This window comes from Eupeodes corollae, chromosome 1, assembly GCF_945859685.1.
Source record: "Eupeodes corollae chromosome 1, idEupCoro1.1, whole genome shotgun sequence".
Taxonomy (NCBI): domain Eukaryota; kingdom Metazoa; phylum Arthropoda; class Insecta; order Diptera; family Syrphidae; genus Eupeodes; species Eupeodes corollae.
The window spans coordinates 116,849,723-116,877,449 of NC_079147.1; the positions used below are offsets into that span (position 1 = coordinate 116,849,723).

The 27,727-nt window shown below is 32.5% G+C and overlaps 1 protein-coding gene across 3 annotated transcripts in view; it reads right to left on the reverse strand.

The window, feature by feature from the left end:
• Positions 1–24,862, reverse strand: part of LOC129954222 (cell adhesion molecule Dscam2) — a 108,967-nt gene extending 84,105 nt beyond the window's left edge. For 2 of the 3 annotated variants that reach the window (XM_056067981.1, XM_056067983.1), the window contains exons 1-5: positions 24,572–24,862; positions 8,985–9,090; positions 8,401–8,629; positions 5,294–5,436; positions 3,587–3,748 (exon numbers count right to left, since the gene is read on the reverse strand). In XM_056067981.1, the coding sequence (XP_055923956.1) occupies positions 3,587–3,748; positions 5,294–5,436; positions 8,401–8,629; positions 8,985–9,018 (568 nt within the window). In that variant the 5' untranslated portion in view covers positions 9,019–9,090; positions 24,572–24,862. Of the gene's footprint in view, positions 1–3,586; positions 3,749–5,293; positions 5,437–8,400; positions 8,630–8,984; positions 9,091–23,912 lie in introns of all 3 variants that reach the window. The other variant, XM_056067982.1, reaches the window with a different exon arrangement.
• Positions 24,863–27,727: the final 2,865 nt, after the last annotated feature.

Genomic DNA, 27,727 nt, shown 5'->3' on the forward strand with positions numbered 1-27,727 from the left:
TTGTGGTTGTAACTTGTAAGCTAAATGTATTACCAATAGTTTTTTTTGCAAGGAAAGAGAGCTACATTAGCTTTTTGACTATTTCTTTCTTGTACATTGCGTTTCCAATTTAGGTTTTTGTCTAAAATAAGACCCAGATCATTCGAATTTTGTATTCCCTCCAAAATGGGCCTTAATCGGTGTTGTGTCTACAGCGATTGGCCCAAAGTAATAGTCTGTCTGAGGCATTTTGTAAGAGTTATTTTAAGATGCTTTCCTGAAACCCCTATAGCAACTTCATCCGCATAGACAATCGCTCTAAATCCTCTGAACCCTCCGCATCCAGATCGGTTAGGATTTCATTTACCACTAGGTTCCAGAGGAGTGGCGAGAGAACAACACCTTGCGGTGTCCTTCTACTAACGAATCTTCTGCCAGAAGATTTGCCCAGTTTTAAGTTAATTATTCTGCTAGTCAGCATTAAAAGAATTAACTCCCGAAGCGAACTCTCTACATTTAAAGATGTTAGTGCAAATGTGATTGAAGATGTGTCCAAATTGTTAAAGGCACCTTCGATGTTAAGGAAAGCAACCATAGTGAACTCTTTATGATTAAGGGAATATTCGATAGTGTGTACTAAGGTGTGTAACTACTTTCCTTTATAGTAGGCATGTTCAGACGAAGACAGAAGTCTTATATCAACACTTGCGCTTAAATGGATATCAATCATTCTTTACAAGGTCTTAAGAAGGAATGATGATAGACTTATAGGTCGTAGATCTTTAGGATTGACTTGCGACCATTAATTTGGTTTGGGTATTAAAACAACTTTAACTTCTCTCCATGCCGAGGGAATATGAACCGGATATAGACAGCTGGACAAAATTGAATTGGTGCAATAATGTCCGAAACTTTTTGTAGTTCAGCCATCTGCATTTTTCAGGTAGCTTGCCATCGTTGGACTAGTTGAAAGAATTTGCCATAGCCTGGAGGCTTCAGAAGTTTCTTCTATCGTGCCACAGAAGCATTGCCAGGAAGATCGCTTAGATTTCCTTAGTGTCTTTTTACAAATCCTTAGGGATTCTTTAGATTCTTAGTGAGAGGCTATTCTTATGGCTATTCTTATAGGTTAAGGAGTTCACGAAGTGATCGCTGCAAAATGAACCTAAATGAAATGATTTTTTTCTAAGCATGTTTCACTTGTAGCAGTTAATGAATGACTATATTTTAAACCAAGAGACCCCAAACATCGGCCTCGAAGAGAAAAGAAAGATTTTTCATACTAATGGGATACGTCTACTGCTACATCAGGCAGTATTATCTTAAACACCAATCTATTTTTTACCATCAAGCGAGGATCGTGTTAAACGGAGGGACAATGTAGACTGACAGTGGGCGGTAGACAACTTGGAAGAGCCAGTTCCAAACAAGGCCACTTTTACCTTCATTCTAGGATAGCATAGGGCTAGAATGAAATGTTTTTCCAATGATTTACCGAATGCGTAGTCTAAAGTTGGAGCTAGCAAGACAGTAGCGGGTTATGTATGACGGGAAGCACCAATGCATCTTAGTGTTTTACGGGAACTTTTGTCTATCGTCCCCAGAGGGGTAAAACACTTGCCATCAATAACCGGACCAGGCACAAATTTTCATCGCCGATAGTGCCAAGCAATATGTTCACATACTTTTAGGACTGCAAACGAATATTGGGTCAAAAAGGAGCGCATACTAGAAAGCATGATCTCTCTGCTGAAAGTTGGGGACTTACGCTTCCGAACAATCATTACTAAGTTTTAAGTTTTTGTTAAGTTAGTTATAAGTTGCTAACTTTTAGTTAACGTTTTAGAGAGTTTTGAAAAATTAAAAACAACACAAAACTAAGAGTCAAAACTTTAATTTACCGTAAGCTAGTGGTCACCATTTCAACAGCGCCATTTTTATGGAAATGTGCAGTCAGATTTAATCCCATAAGTTTATCCAACGGCACATCAGAAAGGATATTCTGACACCATTTACTACAGAAAATATTCTTAGAAGCGACATTATGACTCTACTTAATGTTGTTTTCATCAAGACAGCCTTGTTAACAATTTTCTAAATGCAGAAGAAGCTAATGAAATCGAAATAAATAAAATGCTTCTAAGTCTGAATCCTAATAAAAGCCCGAGTGCTTAGGAATAAGGTAATGCAACATTAAAATCAATGCAAGCCTACTAACACCATTGTTTCAACAAATTGTGAACAGAAGTTTGACACAAGAATTCGTTACGAAAATTTTGAAGACTTCAGTTTTTCTTCCTTTCTATAAAGTAGGAAAAAGACTGCAATTCATAAATATAGGTCTATTTTAATCTTACCCGCTATTGAAAAATATTGTTGTAAGGCGGACACACAAAAAATATAAAAAAAAAACTGCTTGCTGCAATCCAATCATTATGGTTTTCAAAAAGGTAAAAGGAAGGTAAGACTTCTTGGTGACTTCTGTTATGGTATTAACATGAGTCTCAATAAAAACCGACACGTATTAGTCATATTCTTAGATTTCAGCAAGGCATTTGACACGTGGAGTCACGATAAACTTTTGGATGTCCTCTAAAGAATTGGCAATAGGGGAACTCTTTAAAAAAAATATGAAGAGAGCTATTTATAGGAAGAACATTTAAAGTCACTTCTTCCGCTTTTCCATATGCAGACGATATACATAACTATTGTGCTTAGACATACGTACGTGTATTGAAACTGAGATTTTTACGATGCAACAGAAGTTTTATGAAGGCACTAGATGGTGCCACGACAACAACCAAAACAAAAATTATGCATATTCTTTCACCAAACAAAAGGAGTAAATTAATATTTTCTTTAAAAATCCTGAAAATCCCGACTTCAAGAAAAAGTGATGCTATTTAATTAGTTAGATCAATCAAATACCTTCGATTAACAATAGATGAATGCTTTCTGTGGCACACGCATATTACTAACGTAAGGCTTAGTATACGAAGGGCTATGTTTGCTTTGTTTTATTTGGAAAGATATTCAACAAAATATGTTTAAAAACAGCTTTACTATTCACTTGTTTAATTGCAAATATTATTAACAAAAACCGTCTACATTTGACGTTCTTGAATGTGGAAAATATGTTAAGTACGAATACTACGAAGATTTAAGATTCCAGCAATCTATTTCACTTAGTCTAAACACTTAAGAAGACGAGGGCAAGGTCTACTTGAAATACCAATGTCATACAACAACTACGAAACACTACAACTTAAATATATGATAGCACCTATTATTAGCCAACTTCCTACCAACCTTAAAAATATTCGCAACTCTAAAAACTTAAACAAATTTAAGAACCATACACTCATAAAAGTTAATTAAAAAATGTTTAATATTACAACCAATCAATTCAAATACTATGAAACTTCAATCACCTACAGATAAGCAAAAGCTTATTGTAACACAACTATAATTGTAAGACTTATAGAATATGAATTAATACAAATCTAAAAATCATGCCTTGTATGTTTCGACAAATATTGTTTGGAAAATTGATGCAATTGCTATTTATTTTAGTTAATTTTAAATTTTGTTTATTAGGCTCACTTACCCACATCAGATTGATCCGGGAGCAGAACTTCGTCGCCTCGATTCCAACTTGTCACTTTAACATATTGACGCACGTAGTCAGGTATTGTGCACTTAATCAGGGCTGAATTTCCTAAATATGCCTCAGTGTTTTCAACTCTTATATGAAAGTTCCGTCTCACTACTGTAAATATTGAAATGAACAGAATAAACGTACAAATTGGATGAAAGCAAAAAATGGAATATCAACACATAAATAAAGTAATCCCGATACATTCTTCTTTGTAAGTATTAAATGAAAAATCGAACTCTCCTTCATTCCACTTCATTTTTACCAATTTTCTATTTACGTGATGTGAACAAAACATTAGTTATAAAGAGTTTTTACATCATTGCAAGTTGTGGAACTCATTTTTAGGTTCTTTTTATTTGCTTAGTGCACAGTTTCTCTTTCTTTGAGAATTTTCCGAAGCTTTCGATGTGTTAACCATTTTGCTTTCCTTAAAAAATTACGTGTTGAGTTCAACGTTTCTCCAGTAGCTGTCAAAGTTATTTCTTCGTACATCATTGAGAGGAAACAAACCGTATGTGTTAAAAATCAGCTTTCCTCCCGATTAAACAAGTTGCTTACATAATGCCAAATGCGTCTAAGCGTTTAATGCCAATAACATACGAATCTATAAAAGTTGCCCATAAAGGCTTGAAGAAAACTGCGTATGTACTATAAACGAGGAGCTTCAATAAATTTCTACGTGGGCAGTAAGTAATAGTTTCATCCTAACCCAACAAAAAGTTACCTAGCTTGTCCTGTTTTCAAACGGTACCTCTTAGATGAATCCCTTTCGAAATATTAATCACTTCAAAAAACTTAGGTATACGAGTAATATTCAACAGAACGCTTACATGTAACAACCATATTAATTTTATAGTAGGTAAAACATATCTAGTTCTTAGATCTCTATGGGCCGTGAAGCAGTTTAACCCATTAAGAACTAAAATGGTTTTTGAATGACACTAGTCATTCAAGTTCTAACGAATGGTAGGAAAATTTACTAGAAATTTGATTCTGCGAGCAAGAAAAAGTTTGAAACAGCTTTTAATAGTACCATTCGGATATTTTCGGCCTAAACAAATACGATTATGTCTCACAGTTGCCTATGGAGCTCCTCAGTATTTCATTTGCAAACTTCATTAAGTTTCGTACTTAAATATTCTTAACACTATTATAATTACAAGTCAGTTTCATATGAACAAATTTTTCAGCATCAAACAACGTTTTCAAAACTAAATTAATATTATCAGTATTATTATTATTACTTTCATTATCATTGTTATTTCCCTCCTCATTGATCTCATATCTAGAGAAAATAGAAGTAAGTAGTTTTAAATTTCAGAAAGGAAACACTTCTATAATCTCCGCTGTTCAGAGATTCAATTTTTGACAAATTAATTACACAAACACATTTTGCATCAATAAGTCTGGGCGTGTCTGTATGTCTGCAGCATTTTTTTCCTATGCAAAATGATGCCGTTATTTGTCGGTTAAGTTAAAAAACAAATCAATGGACATTTTTGTTTGTAAAAAGACTATTTTGTTTGCCGTACATATGATTGCATGCTTACGGAAAACGGAAATGCCTTTAGAAACCATTTTAATTAATATAGCTTTTTAAAAATACGTATAACTATTGATATATTTTTTTATGACAAGAAAACAAATCATATTTACCGGATTGCACACGAACATTACGACTCAATATAGTTCCAGCATCGTTGCTAGCCTTGCATCTATACACTGCCTCATGCACATCTGTTCGGAAGTACTGTGCTAAAAATGGTTGGAAGTACAGGGTTCCATTTCCTGGCGTTTGTCTAAAATGTATAATAAAAATGTAGGTACACTGAGATAAATAAATAGATACAAACAATCAACATCTTCATTTATCCAAATAAAAGGACTACAAATAGTCTGTTAGGGTTAAATATATACCATGTGTCATTATATGCCATATGTCAATCAATCTAAATTCAGGATATTTAGGGGTTAAAAACCCTACAAAACACAAACTTATATAAAAAAAATAGGTGTGTATTTGTATAAATATGACAAAACAATGTATTTTCTTCCTGCAGCGAAAAAATTGTCTATATAATCAACAAGTAGTTAAATATTTGTGCAAAGTATACAAAAATGAGCCTTATAGCGTTATCGATAACGTACATCAACCTGCGGTGCGTAAATTCAAAGGAATTAAAGAGAGTAGCTTTCAATATATATAACTTCAACAAAAGTTGAAATTGATTTTTAGTTAATTTTCCTGCTATAACCGTTGACGATGCTATTATTTTAATCAAACGAAAAACTACGATATCGTAGTACCCGTGGCATATTGTTGAAGTGTCATGCCAGATGTCTTGGGTTCAATCCCTGCCTGTGCCATCTAAAAGCTTTCCTTTTACGGGTATTGCCCCTTGCGAGAATTGACAAAATAAAAGGAAAAATTACAAAAATTGAGAAAATATTTGTATTTTGTATTTAGAATGTGTTACAGGTAGATAATAGATTAATTGTAACTGACACACGATGCATCGACTGTAAGTGAGCTCCCCGTGGTAGATTAGTTATCTACCAATCTGTCCTGCATCATACTGAACCTGTCGAAGAAAAGAAATGTCTATGGTGGAATAAAGAACGCCCTGAAAATATAATTGCTGAATGAGATCATAACTGTGGCAATATGACGCGCGTGCGTGACGTTCTTACGTCTGTACGTTCGGGATAGCATTTTCTCAATCAATCAAATAATAACATTGCAAATTATAGGACAAAAATTAACTGGGTTGTTAATATACTTTAATAATTAAAAAAAAGGGAAAATTTTAGTTGTTAACATAAATTGAAGAAGAGGATATTGGCAACATTTTGTTTCAACAGGACGACGCTATGTGCCACACAGCCGAAGCTACACTCGATGTTTTGCGCCCTGTCTTTGAATTGACGCTTTAAAGGATAATATTCGTGAAGCCATTGGTGAAATAAAGCTGCACACAATCGATAATGTGCAGGCTACTGAATGGCCAGCCGAGGCAGCCATTTGAGTGCTATTATTTTCCATTATTTACCAGAAGGATTGTACTTTAAAAAAAGTGGCTGAGATGCGACCCACACTGATAATTTCCCATCCTGTCTGTCAACTTGTCTTGCTTAAAAGATTTGTTTGTTTTCGTGTTTTGTTAAAAAAAAAGTTTTCAATTGAATTATTCTAAAAAAAATTTAAATTAATAACAACATTTTGAATATGATGAAATAGTTTGATTTCAAAATCTATTTTTGCCGACGAGATTTTTTAGTCGTTAACCGATTTTTACCAATTTTAGTAGCATTTCTTGTTTTGTAGATTTTATTTTTTTATAAGAAAAGGACCTTTGGATTTTTATCAAAAAATCACTGAATGTCGAAAACAATATTTTATGTGGGGCAAAATTAGTGCGAAACCAATATTTTTATTTTTGAAAAGATATTTAAGTCGAAGTCAATTTTTAACACTTTTGTTTATCATTTTTTATTCATTTATTGGTTCATCTGTTAACCTGATAGACTTCATACCCTTACTAGTCATTAGCTTTATGAGTTTATTATATTCTTACATTAAATGGAGGTTTTTATTGTTTTTTCCTCCGGTCAAAATTAAAATTATAGTTATGTAAACCTAATTGAAAATTTATAAAACTTATATACATACTATTTTAGCTGAAAGATACATTGTATCAAATCACTATATTGTAAAATGTGCGGTAACAAACCATTGTAAAATTTAAACAAAAATAAAAAAACTGTCAATTCGATTTTTCTCAAAATGTCAAACAATTTTAAAAACTTTTAGAAATGTTTTTTTATGTTTTTATTTTTTCGTAAAAAAACTGTCGATTTGACTTTCTCAAAATTTTACCATATGTTAAAAATGTTATTTTTCGTTGCACAACATTGTTTTGGAGATAAAATAATTTTTTATTCGTTTAATTAGGTGACAAATTTTTTTTTCAGTTTTTTTTTTTTTTTTTATTTATTAAAATTTCAAAAAAATATACTTGGTATCACGTTACAATATATTATATAAAATTTAATTCATTTTGGGTTAGTGAGATGTGTAGGGTTAATCAAAATGTTCACCTTTTATATAAACTACTATGGTAAAAAAAAACCATCCACGCTATTTTCTTGAGAGCCCTTTCTGCATCTTTCCGCATTATTATCTGTATAAGAAAATATATTTGAAGTCGATATCTTTACTCGTTTTTGAGATATGGACGACAAAAAAAAAAACGTCGCAAACGCTGACGTACGCGCACGCAGAGAAATCTTTTTAAAAATCTTTTATTTGGACTTTAGATACCTTGAAACATCAAGAAATCTCAACATTTTCAATTTCACTAATCGGACTTATTGCAATAACTTCTTATGGGAAGTTAATAAAAAAAGAAATTTGAAAAAATATTCATTAGTTTTATTTTTATAGCATGTTGAAAAAAAATGTTATTTGGCGGGACCTTTAATATATTATATTGTATTATATTATACCTATTATAATATACTATCAATTGAAAACTTCAATAAAATATATTATAACAACTAATTTAGAATTACACCATTGCAGCATGGTTGACAAAATTCGTATTCGAAATTGTTCAATCAAATGAAATTAAATTTAAACCCCTTTGCATTGACGAAAATCACTTTTGACTATGAATAATGAAGACATAATTATTATTTCTGAAGTAAGTGTAATTATGATAATAGACAAAATTAAAACAAATACTTTCTACTCATTTTCTTACCTTAAGCCGGAAACTGGTGTCGCTACTGAACCGTCCTTCATAATCCAAGTGACAATTGGTGGCGGATTGCCATGTGCTGTGCAAGAAACCTGAGTTCCCGTATCGTTGCTAAATAAAAGATTAGGTGGTGGCTCCTGAATGAAGGTTGGTACTCGTAACCCGTTGGTAGCTTTGCACTGTGGTGTTATTACTCCCAAGATAATTATAAGTTGAAGAAAAACAGCAGCATCTATCGGAGGGGATGTTTAAAAGTTAATTGCTATATTTAAGGAAGCATAAGAAGAGAAAAGGTGCGATATAAAATGATCAAAGGGCTAAAAGGGAAAGGGTTGGTTCAACTTCTACTTTAAAGTTCGTGAATGCGTTCTATAGCGTATTGTGTTTGGAATAAGCAGAATAGCTAGCATAAGCACGATTATATCTAAAAGAAACCAAACATTGCATTATAATAAGACCAAAATAATCCTAGGCAATTACTTTTAAATTAATGTTGAATCTGAGAGTGGAACGTACCTTAATTGTGGAGAACAAATTGCAGTCAATTTTAAACTTATTGACATTTATTATTTTAATGGTAAACTCACCCTTTGCCAAAATCACTGCTACAGTTGAAATCATTGCTCTACATTTGCAAATTTGGTTAAATAACTTTTCCAAAGATAGGAGCTTTGATGGGATTTTTCAAAACGTCTGTAAAGAAAAAAAACGTACTTTAATAATACTAATTATAAGGAAAATCGAAGGGACAATAGGACACTGCATTAACTTTAACGTAACTTTCGAACTTATTTTTTTCTATTTTGTATTATATCGATCATAAGTTTTTGATTTTTATTTTTTCGTTTTGTAAAGGCAATCAAGTTTTATGGAAACAATTCAAAAATGTATAAATAATGATTTTCCCCATGCAACGACTAGGGAATCCATTTAAATTAAGGTGTTTTCAAAAAAATTAATAATTCTCAGAAGTGAACTCAGAATTAAAAAGTACTCAATTACCAAATTGGACAATCTTTCTATATTTTAACCTTCATACACAATTTTTAAAAATTATTTTTGGTGTTTGTAATTCTGACATTTTGTCATTGAATATATGTGAAATAGAACAAAAAATAAGGTGCAGAGCCATTTGACAAGGCAACAACAAAATATTTACAGCCCAAATTTTTTTAAGTGTGCGCAGCTTTTCGCTGTTTTCAGATTTTTCATTTTGGTCATCTTCGACTTAAACTTATCTTTTTAGCTTTAATTTTGCTGTCATGGTGTTAATAGCAAACAAGTGTATAGTTGTGATATAAAAAACAGCCTCTATAACTTCATTTAAAAACTAACAACAATCACCATTCTTAATTCCATTCTTAATTTGTTGATAATTTTGGGTAAGTTCCTTAATGTAAAAATGCAGCAATACTGCAAGATTTGCGTTCATAAATTTAAATACATTGCATTACTGCAGTCGGTAATTTTGTTCAAAAAAACAGTATGATAGCTGAAATGTGATCAAACCTGAAGTCGTTTTATTTCGGATGCCGCTCTGCAGGAAAATGTTGGAACAAGATAAGTAGGTAAAATAATTGAATATTTATTAAATTTTTTTCAAAAATAAAATTATTGGTTAGTAATAAGTTGAAATATAATATTTATACTTCATAGAAATAAATTAATTAATGAATTTGTTCCATTCAAAACATTTTAAATGAGTTCTAATAAAACAATTGTATAGAACATTTTAAAAGAATTTGGTTAAGACACTAAAAACCCAAAACCCGCGTAACTCATAGAAAAACTTCATTATTTTTGTCATATTTTGTTATAAGCGGCTTCTTGGATGACTTTATTGAATTGGTTTTTGATATTGTTTATCTGTCACATTCTTGCAGTAGTTTTTCTGTTCATAAATGCATTGCACGAATGTTGTCGGCATGGCTTGTGCAACTGGTTGCATATTTGAACTCACCCTTTATTTCCATGTTTAGTACTTTTTTCATGAAATTGCCTCACTTACCAAACAGAGAGACAGACCCCCTTTGCTATAGTAAAAAAAACTTGCATCAAAGTGGTGTTACCATTTTTTGACTCCACAGTTATCATATCTCAATTTTCCTTTAAAAACTAATTGTAACAAACATACAATTATATATACAAAGGTATTATTAGCCTGGGAATTCTATCAGAATTATAACCAGAATCTCGCAATATTTAATTCGTGAAATCTTCTAATTGGAATCGACGCAGGATGTTTCTTATGCATGCGACACGTATGAGGTCCCCCAATTTTTTGTTGAATCGCATAACAAGGGAGTTGACAGGGGATGGTGTAGATAAAACAAAATTAAATATTCCCTTTTAAACAATCAAAATATATGATACATAATTTCAGGCCCATCCTAAAGGAATTTAAAAATTTAAACAAATAGCCCTTTATATAAAATTATGTTTTTTTTTTGAAGAGTAAAAGGTAAAATATTTCACAAAACTATTTCAGTTCAGGTGTTTGTTTTTTAGGGAGAGTGGTGTATGCAGCATAATATCCATCATATTTTTCAGTGCCTTTTTGACAGAAACATACAATTTACTTAAAATGTTTAAGTTTCTATTGCAACCGAAAATCAAAATTGATTTTATTTTGAAAACTTTATATTAAAATAGACAGAATATTTGTTTCCACGAGGTGATTGAGTGCTTTTCTAGAAGTAAGATCTTACCGCAGACGTCTGCACATCACGTGAAGCTATAAACTTTAAAGTTCATATTACACACGCACCACGTTGACGACATATGAAAGGAGGGGTGCCTGAGTGGAAACACCTCTCCCCCTCGCTCGTTTGCTACCACCAACAACTTTGCACTGGAGTTGGAACCTAATCTCCAGTTGAGTTACTAGGCACCCGATGTTCACCACGGTGAGATGAGAGTAGGAGTTGATAGACAGAGGTGGGTTTTTAGAAATACCTAGAAATATCCCTTCAATACACATGTCTACCATTTGAACTTAAGGTGGCGCTACAGGCCGTTGTGAACTAGGGCAACACCGAACAAACTTCTCCATTTAGATCGGTCCCAGCTACATCTCTCCAGTTTCACGCTCTAAGCTAGATGAGGTCACTATCCACTTGTGCGCGCCACCTGATTCGCGTTCTTTGTCTACTGGGTTGTCTTGTGGGTGTGGATTCGATTACTCTCCGGGCCGGAGCATTGTTTTCCTTGCGCTCTACGTCAGCCACCTATCTTACTCTTTGGACTTAATCCTTATTTTGAAATCTACGTCGCTGTACAGCCCATACAGCTCGTTGTTCCAACTTCTCCTCCACACCGCTTCTATCCATATATGATCGTAGATCATGCGAAGAACTTTCCTCTCGAAACGACCCAAGGTGCTTTCATCCGCTTTTGTTATGTCCATGCTTCTGCTCCATATAGCAACACAGGGATAATGAGGGGCTTATATATTTCTTTATTAGCCCAAAGAAACAGAGGTTAGCAATAGTTATTCTTCGTTTGATCACAGCGCTGGTGTTGTTTTTTGTGTTCATAGCGGAGCCTAGTTAGACAAAGTCCTTACCTACATCAAAGTTACGCCTGTCGATGTTGACGTTTTAACCGAAACGCCAATCAAAACTTCACTATATCATGTACTTTGTGTTGCCCTCATTAACCGTTAAAACCATTTTTGCTAAATCTGCATCTGTTTGTACCTCAATACTCACAAAAGCCCTATTAACATCACTCTGAGTTCTGTACTATTCATTCAAGGACGATGTTAACGAAAGTGCTTGACAGCGCGTCAATTTGTCTGAAGCCTTTTTTAACGTCGAAAGGTTCTGTTATGTTGTTTCCAACCTTTATATAACGTTATTAACTGACCAAAAAACAATTTTCTTGATTTGTACTATTTCAACTTCAAGCTCAAATCTCTCGAATATCTTATCCCCTAAACCGATTTCGAAGCAAAAGCTTTCATTTGATACATAACTTTTGCGTGTACGCACTGCGGCCAAACTTTTACGGAAAGTAGCTATTCTCATTGAAAAGGTGAATTTCCACTTATCTGTGCTTCTTTTAATAGTATTCTAAACGTTTATCGACTGTTATTCCGGGTCCGCCACCATTGCATTACCAACATGCTTATGCTTGTCATGGAAGAGAAAACTTTCAAGTGGGTACTATTTGCTTTTAAGAATTTTAAATGAAAATGGACTTTTCTAAACAAAAAACAAAATAAAAGCATTTCACGTCATTATATTCCTGTGGCTTTTGAATCATTTAATAGTCGTCACCTTTTTCGTTAACACTTTGCATCGGAAAGCAGGTCTGGTGTTGGTTGAGTTTTGAGTGTGCACACAGTTATTATCCTTGCACCGAGATCTTCATCGCCATTAACGTCACATCATATTTATCGCCTTCATACAGCAATATCGTAGCTTCCGTTGCATTCATCATCGTTGCCGTCTCTATCAACAGCAAATGGGTTTATCTCGAGTGAACACCATCGGATTTTGAAAACAGGGTGGTTTTCGGCTTAGGGGTCGAGTGTTGATTGAGTGGGGAAAAAGTGTATGAAAGGAATATAAGGCCATAGCTTCTTGGTACTCATTATTTGTTGCAAGGGTGTAGGATGAAAAATGCAAACAGTTATTAGGTAACACTTCAGATGTGAAAAAATTGTATGGTTATGAGTAGAAAAGAACTCATTACGTCCTGTGTGCATATGTTATGATATATGTCCTATACTACTGCTGCTGTACACACCTCACTGTTTATACGCCGCAATGCTCGGTGCAAGCACTGTATTTACGTAAAGAAGCTTACATCAGAAATAATCATATAGAGATGTCTCCCGCCTATGGAGAAGATTGACCTATGAAATTAAAAAAGCTGTATTTTAAAAAGCTTTTGAAATAGATATTTCCTAAAAAAATCAAAGCTATTTCTAAAATGTTTTGTTTCTGTTTGCTATTCTATCCTTGAAATTCCTTCCATGAGTTTTTCTATCTGTTTTTAATATCTCAATAAAAGAAAGAGATGGAGTTTTTGTTGTACTTTGCTATTGCTTTTGCGTGAAGTACCTATTTAGTCCTGGTTTCAGTCTTTCCTTTCCTTTTTTTATACTCTCGCAAATGTTTGTGTTACGACCACGGCTATTTTTGCATTTGGAGATTATGATTTGCAAGGTCGACCAGGATTTTTTTTTCATTCAAGGATGACTATGATCAAAACCTTAGCGGATCAACACTTTTAATCATGTCACACACTTAACATAGAGATTAGCTTTTGAGCACGGCATACAAATGTTCTTTAATGTTCTCTAAAGGAGGCTGACAAAATTTAATTAACATAATGTGTATCTTAACCTAAAACTTACATATTTCAAGGGCTAAAGTGACGACTTTAGTTATTTGATTATTTTAGAACACTATTGTCGAGCAGGATACGATCTTACGATTTAATTTGGAGTACTCTCAGAAATGTAAAAATTGCAAGATTGCAAAAGTTTCCTGAATGTGCCATATTTAAGAGCTTAAATACGACAGTTAAGAGCATTTTTGGAGCATTTCACACAATAATATAAGAAATTATGTTGAATCGTAGCTATTTTCCAAAGATGTTATAATCTGTTCTTGTTGGCATTTCTAAATATGCAAAGAACGCTTCAAAAATATAAATGCAAAAACCCATAAAATGAGAAAGTTTACCAGAAAAATGTAATTTAATTTTTTGTAGGAAAGTAAAACAGAATCTGATATGAAAAATTGTTTTATATGATTTTCTTACGTATTTTGTTCGGACTCAATTTCCGGGTTATCAGTCTGTTTACTCGTAGATTAGAGCTGGTGTTAAGAAAACAAATTATAAATCCTGGATCAGCCAATTGATCAAGAAAATATTTGAAACAAAATGTTGTGAGTTTTTCAAAAAATAATTTACTCCATATTTGCGAACCATAAACTGTCCAACGTATACAACTCCAACTTGCCTCATCACGAAAACCACATTTAAAAATATTCAAAATATGATTAGTAGCTAAATAAAATGGTAAAATAGGAAGAAGATATGCATTTTTCATTTACACATAGGATGATAACGTTGTAATTTAGGGTTAAGACATGTTCCCTTCTTAAAATGCTTGAATTTTCCCTCCGAACATGAAATGCAATGCTGTGAAGTGAAAATGAACCTATTAAGTTTGACAGGGATCTTGACAAACATCTTTTAACACCAAAATGTACATTCCATTTGGAGAAAAGTTATATCTACATTAGACACATTTATTATTTATTTTTCGAGTAACATTAAGGCCCACAGAAAATATCTAAAGATATTTTATATTTGAAATTTGAATGTCCCTACCAATTGGCATATCGTAGTTCGTGAGTCTTAAACATTCAATCATTCAACAATGCTTATAATGTAGTGTGTAGGTATTTTATTTTTACTAGGAACTATATGATAAGGATTTTAATTAGTTGGTGACGTCATCTGGTTGAACCTCAACGTTGACTGTGTAATTATAAGTTTTAGATTAGTGCTCCATATTCATTTCCCGAAATTGTCATATATGTTATGTATATTAGGTTATTTTTGTTTGGCGTTTTCATGTGGAAACTTACAATATTACCCGAAAAGTTGATCTTTCAGTATTTTGAACTCGCACACGGCATTTCAAGTTGAACCATACAAAAAACACTTGTCGAAACAGCTCGTAGAGAAATCGGACCTAATGACTTACAACTGTCAACCATGTATGCTAGTAATGTCATGGATGGAGGGGACATATAAAACAAAGTGAAATAAGCCCAAATTTCAAGGCACTATTTCAATTTGTAAAGTTTAATAAAGCCAATTTCCAACAGTTTGTTGTACTACATTTAAACACAGTAAAATAAAGAAGTGGGTTTGAGGGCGACAGCATTCTTCCTCGCCATAAGAAAAAGTTAATCTTCTTTATCAAAATAATTTGGTCTGATCTCATTTTTTCAAAGTGAAGTATGTCCAACAGATGAAAATTGGCTTTATTTCACAATTGCAAAAGGCAATAATGCCAATTTTTGAAAGTTATTCTCACTTGGCCTTACTTCACGGCACTCAGTTTGTTCCTAGACTAAATCCATAATTATTTCTTTCTTGGTATACCAATCTGCCCCTAGCACTTTGGAAATGAAATTTACAATCCCATATACGCAGAATACGGTAAAAAGAATTGTTGGGAGCTATTAGAAATAATTTTTAACCAAATTCCATTTTGTTCAGTTCAGTTCAGTTCAGTTTTTATTTAATAAACGCTCTTGACCATAATATACAAATTTCTGGTTAATTATGATAGTATTCTTCTTTAATGTGCCTTTATCTGTTTATACATTTACTGGGTCACATCACATGACGGGTTTTACATACATAGAAGCATCATTGAGGTCATCTCAAAGGTCATCTCAAAAAATTTTCAAATAACATTACTAAAAATCTTACAATCAATAAATGCAACCCCCTTCTTATTTTATTATTGCTATGCTTAGTTGAACCAACCAAATTGAAAAATATAACTGTTTTGTGTTTCCACACTTTTATAACAAGTTATTTATCAAATAAGTATGTAATCAGCAACATGGTTTTATACGGAAAAGATCGACACTTACAAATTTACTCGCATTAGTGCTGAAATACCCTGAAACTCAGTCCAGCGCTCGACTTTATTTACACTAATTGTTCGAAAGCTTTAGTTTCCTCCTGAATTCATCGAATGGAATTTTATGGATGTTATCCAGTTAAATTTATAAGTTCTTTCTCCAACCTTTTCATTGCCAAATCAGGAGTTCTCCAGGGTATTCATATAAGACCACTATTTTTTATTTTAGATGTCAATGAGGTACGATACAGAAACACATTTATCTCCGGGTGATATCCAAATATTTAGTAACATTAAATTTCTAAACCACTTTTTACTATTGCAAGAGTAAATTAAAAGTTTTTTTTTATTTTTATTAATGCAAAGGAATAAGTCAAACCTTAACCCTTAAAAACAACTTCTAGTTCAATTGATTACAAAATTCAATTTCAATTCTTACTTCATTTTTTCAATTCGTATTCTACAGTAACATATTTTGAGAAATTATTACAAAGCATGGCAATATGCCGTAAAGAAAATACAATGAGAAAGTAAGATTTTACAAATTAGTTCTAATTTGTATCGATTGGTTTGAGTAATCTTTGAAAAATGCAATATTGTTCTGGAGCATCTTCTAATAGAAATTTAATAATTTGGTTGATAAACCTATTATTAAAAGCTTGTAGATTAATGATTGCCTATTAACTGTGGCCAATGCAGATTTCAGTCAACAAAAAAAATATGTAGTCATTTTTTTGTAACAATTAATCGCTTGGCCGCAGTACTTACCACAAAGATTTGATCAATAGTTGAAAGGTTTTAACGGCATCAAGATGGTAGCTACTTTGTTGCTACCAAGCAACCCAACCCAATTCGTAAGCCTAACGTACCTAAAGTAATTGTAAGAAAAATTTTCCAAATGAGTTTAATACGCAGTTAAAGTTTGGCTGACCCTAGACTTTTCTTAAAAACAGTTAAAATTTTGGAGGAACTAATGTTTTTAGGAACTGTATCTTCACTATATTAAAGAAATTTAAGATGCATTCTAAAAACTCTGAAATGACATGTTTATAGAACTCAACTGAGAAACCATCATGACCAGACCCTTTGATATTTTTTTTGTTGGAAGGATGATTTTCTGAGATGAAGACATTTGGGATGGCGAAACTAATTTTTGAAATCGTACCTGTTAATAAAAATTTTTCATAAGAAGTCGCGAGAACATTACCTCCAGTGAAAGTGTATTATTGTTGTTCTGGCAATTTAAAAAGCGAAAAGAATTCCAAAAAGATTTGGAATCTTTACACATACTAAGTTTCAAAGCTTCGTTTTATAGGTGTTTATCCTTTTTTTGAGTACAGAGTCGTTTATATCCTTGGTTTGCTTGCAGCTCCGTCAGGAGGGGGGAAAAGGACGGGAGACCCCAGGGCCCGTAATATTGAAAGCAATGGGGAGAGTGTTTTTTTCAATATACTCACTACTATCAACGTACCTGTTCCCACTATTTTTTAAGGGCACGGAATTCCTCTCGACGGCCCTATTTGCTTGCAGACATAATATTATTGGTACCAGGATTATTTGTTTTTCTAAAAAGTTTAACAGAAAAATTATCGTAGTAAGAATCTAAGCTAATAGCTCCTATGTATGAAAAGTTTTCCATATATTGATTTAGCTTTCTGATGGAATTATTATTTTGTCTCTCCATTTCAAAGTAATATTGTTAATTTGTGGCTGTTAGTATCAAAAGCGTAAGTGTAGAACAGGTTGGTGCGGAGAGAAATTAGCTGCAAGAACTCCAAAGTTTTTGTTTTAATTTTAAGCGTCTTTATCTGCTTACTGTCTCTTTACTATATGGTAAAGTTAAACTGACGAAATGGCTTTCACGTTTAGCAATTGACAAATCCATATACGACATCTGTACTATTGGTCTATTAGTATAAGTCTTATAAGAGCAGTGGGTGAAATGGTCTAGTCTGCAGTTGGGAATTCCAATCAATAGGTCAGTTGAAGCTTGTTTGCTTTGTTTATTTTCACGAAATGTCACTGTTAAGACATTTTTGGATGCCAGTATTTTAATAAATTGTACATCAAATCCAAAAGCTAATCAAAGACAACATTGGCGAACCACTGTGTTCAGAGCAACAATCAACTAGACAACTAGACTTTGAGGAGTTTGATGTACTTCAGGCAAAGAGACATTTTGTCAAGGAGGTACACTCTTATTCTTAAAAACTTCATTAACAACAAAAATATAACACATTGAAATTCTAAAAAATACCCCACGCAAAAGTTGCATATAGTTATAAAACCATTTTTAAGAATTTTAATTTTTTTTATTTTCACCACGGGTCGCGCAAAGCAAAAAAAAAAAAATTATTTTAAAAAAACAAACATTTTTTTTTTTTTATTTAGTGTATGGGGTTTCCTACAACTTTGAAATGTATGAACGAGTTTAAGAACGCCCTATTTTTATAAAACAGACCTTTGTTATTCTATTTTCTTTTTAGCAATTTTCTATTTATTAGGTACCTATATTTTAATTCATAATAGAATTTGTTGGGTTTTGGTATAATGTTCTCCATAATCAATGTTTCTGAAATGTTTCTTTCGTTATTATTATAAATTTTATTTCTGCACTTCTGCAGTATTACAAAATTTAATTTGAAAAAGAATCATAGCTTCCTTGCACCGTTGCTAAGTGTTCCTTTTAATTATTTTCTACAAACATTATTGTTTTAAAAAAAGTAAGTTGTTGAGATGTACGTCGTACGATTGCCTTGAAAATCGAAAACAATATTTAACTGGATTTTTTTTCTAGAAATTAAAGTCAGAATGGATACTATTACTCGCTCACAGAGAAAAGTTTGCCAAATATTTGGAACAGGGAAAATGTTATCGATGCGCCTGTTGCCAACTAACGAAGATGTTTGTCGCCACATTTTCTTCCTCGAAAAAGAAGAAATCTCCTTGATGAAGAGAATATCACTCACAGCTTCGAAAATCATGCAAATCTACGTTATGTCTTCAATTCCAACGGTCGGTAAGTTCAGTGTTGAGAAAAAAATTAAAAAATTAAACGAGAAAAGGACTGCACTTCTTAAAACACCAAAAAACAGAACGTCAGGTGCATTTGAGCTGCAGTTAAGCGATTTTAAGAACGATGGTAAAAAACTCTTTGACATATCAGCTTGTAAGTGCATTGATTTGAAGTGCTGCTCCTGTTCAAAAGAAAAAAAAGTTCCTCAAAGGACTCAGAGAAAAATGGCCATTGGGACAGTCAATGTTATTGAAACCAGTAAGCTTCAAAAATCCCTTGCAAGAAAGTTGACGAGTTCTTCAGCTTCAAGCTCTTCCAGCAAGCCGACGCAATTCATCGCTGAAACAGACGATACCGAAATCTACTCTTCAGATGCCGAATCTGTTGTGATTTCAATGCCACTAGAAAAAAAAACACGGTTAGGCAATGACGCTCTTTTCAACACCAACCGAAAATGTCTCTCTAATGTTGCGAAGGTGGCAGACAGACTCAGAATGTCTGACAAAGCAACAGCAACAATGGTAACAGCAGTTTTAAGAGACTACGGTGTTATCCATGATATGGATCAATCAAATATTGCTGACAGAATAAAGTAAGGAAAGGTCAAAATCAAGGAAGCAATTGATTAACGCATCTATCCGTGAACCCTTAGGGATCTATTTTGATGGTCGCAAGGACTCAACAAAAACGCCTCGTGGTAATGTTATTGAAGATCATATCGTATTGATTGCAGAACCAGAATCCAAGTACCTTGGTCATATTTTACCAGAAAATGGAAAAGCCGAAACTGTTACAAATGCCATAATCCAGTTTCTTGAAAAAACTGGTTTCTCAATGCACAATATTAAACTTATTAGGTGCGACGGAACCAATGTAAATACCGGGCTAAGAGGTGGAATTATTCGGCAAATTGAGATAAAAATTCAACGCCCTCTGCAATGGTCTATTTGTATGCTCCACGCAAATGAACAGCCTCTTAGACATCTATTTGAGAAGCTTTATGGAAAAACATCTGAACCAAAAGCTTACTCTGGTGATATTGTCAAAGATCTAAGGAATTGCAAAAATGTATGTGTTGTTCAGAATCAGGCAGTTCAAATTAACTTACCTGATCTCCCGTTGTCTTGCCTGAGCTCGGATCAAAAAAATTTGTATGAAATATTTAAAGCTATCAGCAACGGTGTCCGTGAAGGATCAATTTTTGAAAAGAATCTCCAGAAGAAGAAGTTTATTCTGTTATGTGGTTTGAGATAAAATCTCAGCCTTCCTTCGTATATGGTGCCAAGCACTTTTTGTAAAACAATTAAGTTGGCAAGGTATTTGCCAGATGATTTAAAAAAAGTAGTACATGCTGTCTTCGCTCGGAAAGGATATTTTGGGTAGTGTGAAAACATTTTAATAGCTATGTTGTTTGGTGATCGCCAAAATATTCGAGAGCTAGCTCTTTGCCGTATACTTAAAGCAAGAGAAGCATCCAATTGCATTAATGATGCAGAAGTTGTCCGACAATTTCAGCATCCAAACTTCCTTTTTGAAGCAGATGAATACTACGAGTTGATAGATTGGTGGCAAATTGAAAGAATACGTTTAACTGAACCTCTTTTACTAGGGTTTTACTGAAGAAGACCTTTGGGACGTTGTGCAACAAAATGAAACCAGTAAGTCAAATCTTTTAAAACAGCTTCCATGCCACAGCCAAGCAGTTGAAAGAGCGGTTAAGTTGGTGACTGAGGCTTTCTAGACTGTTTGTGGGTTTAAAAACAGAGATGGACTTATTATAAACACTTTGTCTCGAAAAGAACTGCCATATTTAGAAACAAAAAAAAAATTATAAAAAATAAAAGTTAAAAAAAAAAAAACAAAATATATACATATAAATACTATCATGTTTTTTTTAATAATAAGATGAAAACGACCTTTTTTTAAATTAAAACTACTACCCAGTAGTGCCTACGTGAATATTTAAAGGGTTTGCCCGACCCCTTGCGGCCATTTTTAAACAAAAAAAAATAATAAAACCAAAAATAAAATCTAATAAAACTACCCAACAAAACTTTTGCAAAACTTGCGCGAGGTATGTTTTTGTTAGACTTTATGTCCTTTTTTAGTTTTAAATTGCGATGCGTGACCCCTAGCGTTTGTTTTCAAAACTAAAAATAATTGTTTTTGTTCATAAAATGATCAAACAAATTTTTTGCTGGGAGTAAGTTTTTCAAATAATTTGTCAATTTTTGTTCGATTAAAATTGCGATGCGCGACCCCTAGCGGTCATTTTGGAAACTAAAAACAAAAATTAAAGTTATTAAAATAACCCTATACAACTTTTGCAGGGTGTATTTTTTTCATATCCTTATTTTTTTTTCATATAAGATCACTCCACCCTAATGTGTATCTTAACCTTAAATGTACACATTTCAAAGGCTAAAGTGACGACTTTAGTTACATATTAAATTATTTTAGAAAGCTGTTGTGCACCAAGGTTTAGTCTAATTATTATTTAATTTGGTCGTCTCTCTACATATATGAAAAAATTCCAAGATTTCAAAAGTTTTCTAATCATGCCATATTTAAGAGCAAAACACAATTGTAAGAGGGTTTTTGTTGCTTTCACGCAGAAATGTAAGAAATTTTTTTGAAACTTAGCATTTTGCAAAAAGAATATATTATTGTTTATTTGTTGCCATTTATATTAATGCAAAAAACGCTACAAAAGTTCTCAAGAGATTCAAAGTTTTAAGCCTTGTGTTTTTCATTTGGACATTACTTTAACATAAGTATTTTTTTTTTCTGTTTTTGGGACATTTATATTCTTGAAATTCGTGTTTCATCTTTATTCTAGAACATCTAAAACAAATTCACTTTAAAAGTAGATTTATTTAATTTTTAAGATCTAAAAATGTGACCCGACTGGATCGCTAGAACATGCTAATTTTGTCAATATTTCGTAATATTTCCTATATAAGATCTTAAAACTTACCGGCAAAATTAATTTTCTCAAAAATTTAAATGCTATTTTATTTCTCAAAAAATCAAGATTAACTTAATTTTTTTTAGTAAATCATTTGAGCGCTTTTTTATATACACAATTCTTAAATTTCGTCTTTAAAATATTTTTGGTATGCAGTTATTTAGTGCTTATACAATTTAAAAATGTCCACTCCTTTATAAGATATCAAGTTTTGTGAAAAAAATGATTATTTTGTTTTAAATAAAAAAAAAATAAAGACATTTTTGATTATCGAAAATCATCATCAATTTGATAATTTGATTATCGACAAGAGCTTGCACTGAAAGAGAAGATTATTGAAATCGGTGGATTAGTTCTTGAGAAAACTTAAACACATAATAACGTTTTTATGAGGGGTACTTTTTGGGAGCAATACCAAAATATGTTGTTCTTGTAGGAAGAAGCAGATTTAAAAAAAAGTATAGAAAATTAAAAAAAATCTGCTGTTCTTTTTCGTACTAAAAAAGTGAAAAAAAAACGCCTTAAGCTAATCAGCTGAAAACCTTGTGCCTTAATTTGCACAATGGCTTAGGCTGAAGGGGCCAGGACAGACAGAAGGACGGACGGAAGCTATGGACCCACTTTTTTTTTGACTTCTCTACCATCGTAATGTCATTGATTCGAAATATTTTTACGAATGGAATATATTTTTCTTATAGTTCCTGTTTATCGCAAGTAAAAATCACTTCAATGTTATCTTTTTATATATGTGCATCAAAAAAAAAGATGGAATTGAAGACTAGTTTCAGGAATTTAAATGCAACTCAATATAAAATTGAGGATTCACCTGAATATTTGCTCTTTTTCCTAGAAACACATTTTATGATAAAAAGTTGTGAGTTTGATTATGTTTCTAAGTTGAAATCTTAAAAAAAAATTAGAACAAGACATTTAAAGAAGTTTTGAACATTTTATCAATCCAAAAATCTCAAATTTTTTAACTAAGGCAAAATTTTAATACTTAAAACTTATTATTATTCAACAAAAAGTTACAGTAGTTTAAAATGTTTACATCATCAAGCCAAAAACGACCTTAGGTAAGGTTTTAGTACTTAACATCAGAAGTACTATATTTTAAATTTGACTCAATTATTCGAAGATTCAAAAAAAGTATCAGATGTTTTATGCGTCCAAATCATACCAAAATCGCGTTTTTATTAACTTAAGAAATACATTTAGTACTAAAAGCCGATATAATTTTATTTTGTCAAATGGTTGAGTGATTATGATGTAAAATACATCCCAAAACTCACTTAATCATTCAAAGAAAAGAAAAAGTCACAGAAGTTTAAATGTCCAAAAATGATGATATAATTTAAATTTGACTAAATCGGGTACGACGATAATCCTGGTTATGAGTTCTTCCGTTAGTATTCCAATGGGTGCCGACGGCCGGCGGCGACTGCACACAATTCATTACCAGATTTTCATTTTGTAATTTTTTTTTAAATTCATTACATTGTATTCAAATGGTAATCAACATCATGAACTTAGGTAAAGTAAACAATATAATATGTACGTCCAAATAAGTTATCCTGTAGTTATTTTAACGTCGACCATTGATCTGTAGTCGTTTAACTGACGAACCTTATTATTCAAAAATCTTTTAGAGTGATTTCTCCTCATAGTACCTATCCAAATAAAAAAGAGGACAAAATATTTCAAACATAATTTTCAGAAATAATTTAAAAAAATTAAAATTTGTTAAGCCTTCTAAAATAAGCCATACCAATCCATGAAAATAAAGCAGACAGTGGCTATGCGCAGAAGGTCAAATAATAGTTTCATTGGTGGAAAGGTTGAATAAAGTTCTTAATGGTTTGTAATATCATCGTTTTGAGTTTTTATCATTCTGAGATTCTACATACCTTTTTTATCAATTCTAAAATTTGGCGCTCAATGTAATGGCCTAATGTTAATATCTATAAAAAATCCTCATTAAGTGTGTTTAGGTTTGACTTTCCATATTCATAGTCTTTCGGAATGCGAGGCACATAGAACTAAGAAAAACTAGGTATACAACACACGAACGATTCAATGGAATTTTTTAGATCAGTGTCTATCATTTCTTGGAGTTAACAGAACATGGATAAAATATATCTTCCTTTTGTCAATTCTTGCTTGTGTTTCGATAATAGTTTCTTTCTTTTCCAATGTTACTATATATGTATGCTGCTACATATTTACTTATAGTACCGACATTGATTCGCTTTATTGGTGACTCAAAGTTTAGAAAAGGGATTATATAAAAAAAGGGACGATGCACAAAAGGTTTAACGATATCATTTTAATCTTGGAATACGCACGATAACTTTTTAATAAACATGGATTCTAATTGGTAATTTAAAAAAAAAAAAACCGTAAACCGGAAGAAACTGACTGTTAGATTTAAAAAGTATAAAAACTATTTACACAACAAATTGAGTACGGATTACCAATTAATTAAGCTAAAATTTAGACCCTCTCTATTAATTATTTTACTATGAATGATAATGACTAGAACACATCACAATTTACTTTAGCTTACATGAACTTTAAACGCACTTTCAAACTACCCCAAATAAGAACATCACTGAAAGGTATTAACTTGATTGCAAATGCCAGGGGCTATGGGTGGATGGTGTTATTAAAGTGGAGACAAAATTTCACACAACCTTATCTGAATGATAAGGGGTAGGTACGTATAAGTTGGGTTGGCCAAACCTTATTGGTATTCATTGACCCACACTTTCACAATCACAATACAAAAGCCTTCTAAATAAACTGTATCAATACTATTAGCAAAGCAAGTCTGTTTATCTATTCGGAGATAACACGTCCAAACAGTTTGAAAAGCCGGCAGTGACTGAACTGAAATGAAACTAAAATGACTGAATCTTAAAATGTATCTTCTTTTCTCTGAAGCAGTAAACTCAGAGTTTCAGTAAACCATTTCCTCGTTTTTGTACACCAATTTTGTATCTCTGGTGACTTTACTTGAAAATCATTCAACCTAACTCATTGTATTGGAACTAGAGGACTCTGTTGGCATCAGACTCTCTTCGAAAAACGTTGGTAATGTTTTTATCGGTATAGTTGTTGTATATTTCCTCTCTCGGCAAATATCTCGTCCTGCTTTTCTCTCTCTTCGTTCCACCCTTACTCGAGTAGAAACTCGAAAATGATACAATATTCATAGACTTCTATAATAAAACCCGCCTAACCCATACACTGAAAATGTGCGATTTATATTCAACCCTGCCACCTGTCATCCATCACCCCTTTGGTGGGTAGCAAGTGGAATGGAAGTGTAAAAGCTTAGCTCAGTTCGGTTTTGTGTGTGGCATTCTCTCGTCTGCCTGAAAAATTACGATTGCAAACCCCATCGTCATCAGACATCACCTTAACCACAGAATACCCTGAATATTTGAATGGAACTGTATTGCTTTATGCACAACAAAACATCACCATATGAGCCAAAACCAGTCAGTAGTGCATTCGAAAATTCGAAGAATGGGGTATGTTATATTATGCACGTGTATATGTAACAAATAGTATCGAAAATGATACCTAGTTGGCGGTGCGGCGCGCGCGGCGCGGCGTTCAATTTCTGGTATAAAAACTTGATTCATCTGAAAATATATGTATATTAAGGAGATGGGGCATTTTTGGACCATGAGTGTGAAGATAGGTGGCCTTTAGAAGATTAAAATTGTATATTGGGAGTTTGAGATAATTGCTTTAATTGCATTTTTTTGCGACAAAAGCTCACAACTTCCGAAATATTGCATGTAAGAATAAAATGACTTTGTTTGCAATTAAAAGATAATAAAGTAGTCTTTTATCATCATATCAATACTACTTTTTTCATTGAAAAGTCTTTTATTTGTATGTCTATCGTTCGGACATCTTTTGATATAATTTTACTTCTGACTTCCTAAAGCAGATGTTTTAGAATATTATATGGTTGATTTGATATACTCTAAATTGCTATTTATTGACTTAGCTTGCCGTTTTTCGACAGAAAAAAACTTCTAAGAATGAGTTTGATCTCACGACCGGCTGATAAAATGTATTCGAAGGATTGATATATGTAGATGAATAATTTGACCACTCTAAAATATTTATACAGTTTTTCTATATTCCTTGGATGCTTTTAATAAATTCTATTTAAAATTTATAACAAATGTGAAAGCTAATCATGTAAAAATATTTGATTTGATTAAATTTAAGGATGCGAAACATTATTTTAAAACTGTTTTTTATTTTTTCAAAGCCAATGATACCAAAATTAATAGGACCATTCGACTTTCTACGCAAAGTTATGATTATTTTAAAGCAATATTTTCTGAAGAATTTATTCTCTCTTTTAAAAAAGACCATAGTGTAGTGTATTAAGAGGTAGAAATTTTTATTCCTCTTGCGATATTGCATATAAAATATGAACATAAAATGCAAGCGACAAGAATATACATATTTTAAGATAGAAGACAATAAAATATTGATATTGAACATATTTTCAATGTGTTTTGAGTACAACTAAATAGTAAAGTATCTTCTAAACCCACACTTAATAATATAGTTTCAACTTTCTTTCTTGATACAGGGGCGGATATATCTATTTTTATATTTTCAATATTGATAGACTAACAGACTTAAAATACAAAACAAGTACCTTCACAAGTTACACAAAAATACTCTATATACTGAAGTCCATCTAACACAGTTCCGTTACTAAATTTGGAAAAGAAGTGAATATCCACTCTTAGAGGGGTGAGATATGAGCTCCTAGTGAATGCTTGAACTTAAGTTCCGAAAAACAAGGATTCATAAAAAAAAACATTGAGAACTGAAAACAGCAGAATTCCTCAAAGAATTTTGTGAAACACGTTTTACTCACACATTATCCTGGCCCAAGTCCGCGAAGCCTTCGGTAATTCTACTTAAGTAGAACTTAATCGTTTTATGGCATACGAAATACGCCAAAGCAAAAACCCAACCTTATGGAACGAAAGTTACTACGACGACTCGTTTTGAAACCAAAAAAAGTCGAGTTATTGGGACTCCTTGGCCCTATCGTAGTTCAATGCAAAAACTTTCACAGTCAAAACTCTTTTGGAACGATGAACACCCATAACACCTCATTTCGATTTTGAACGAAAAAGAAAACATATTGTTGGTAATTGTTTACAAAATAATTCCATCTATAAAATACAACATCGAAATTCTTTTAAGTATCTGCAACATACCATCGGCTATATGATTCCTTTCATCAAACGTTCTAAGAAACTCATGTTCAATCCGAAAGAAAAGAAGCACTGTCACCCAAAGAGCTCAACGAATCTAATTTTATAACTATTCTGAGGCACATACAGTCTTCCGTCTGCATTCCACGATGAAATTTAAGACCCTAAAGATCGTAAGGACCTTTGAAAATCTAGTGTTCTAGGAAGACGACTAGAGGCTGCATCAATATTTTTGTATAAAAAACATCTAACACTTATTCCGAAGTAGTTCAAAAATTGCTATTCAAATAAAAACAAGACGACCACAATCACAAACGACAAAAGAAACATTTAGAATTTTAAAAACATATGGATCACATAACTCCAGGTAATTCGTAAGCATTCGTATAGCTTAAAACTCAAGCTCATATCAGCTAGTACAATAGCCGCCGACCAGCGCCAGCGCTTCTTACCTTCTG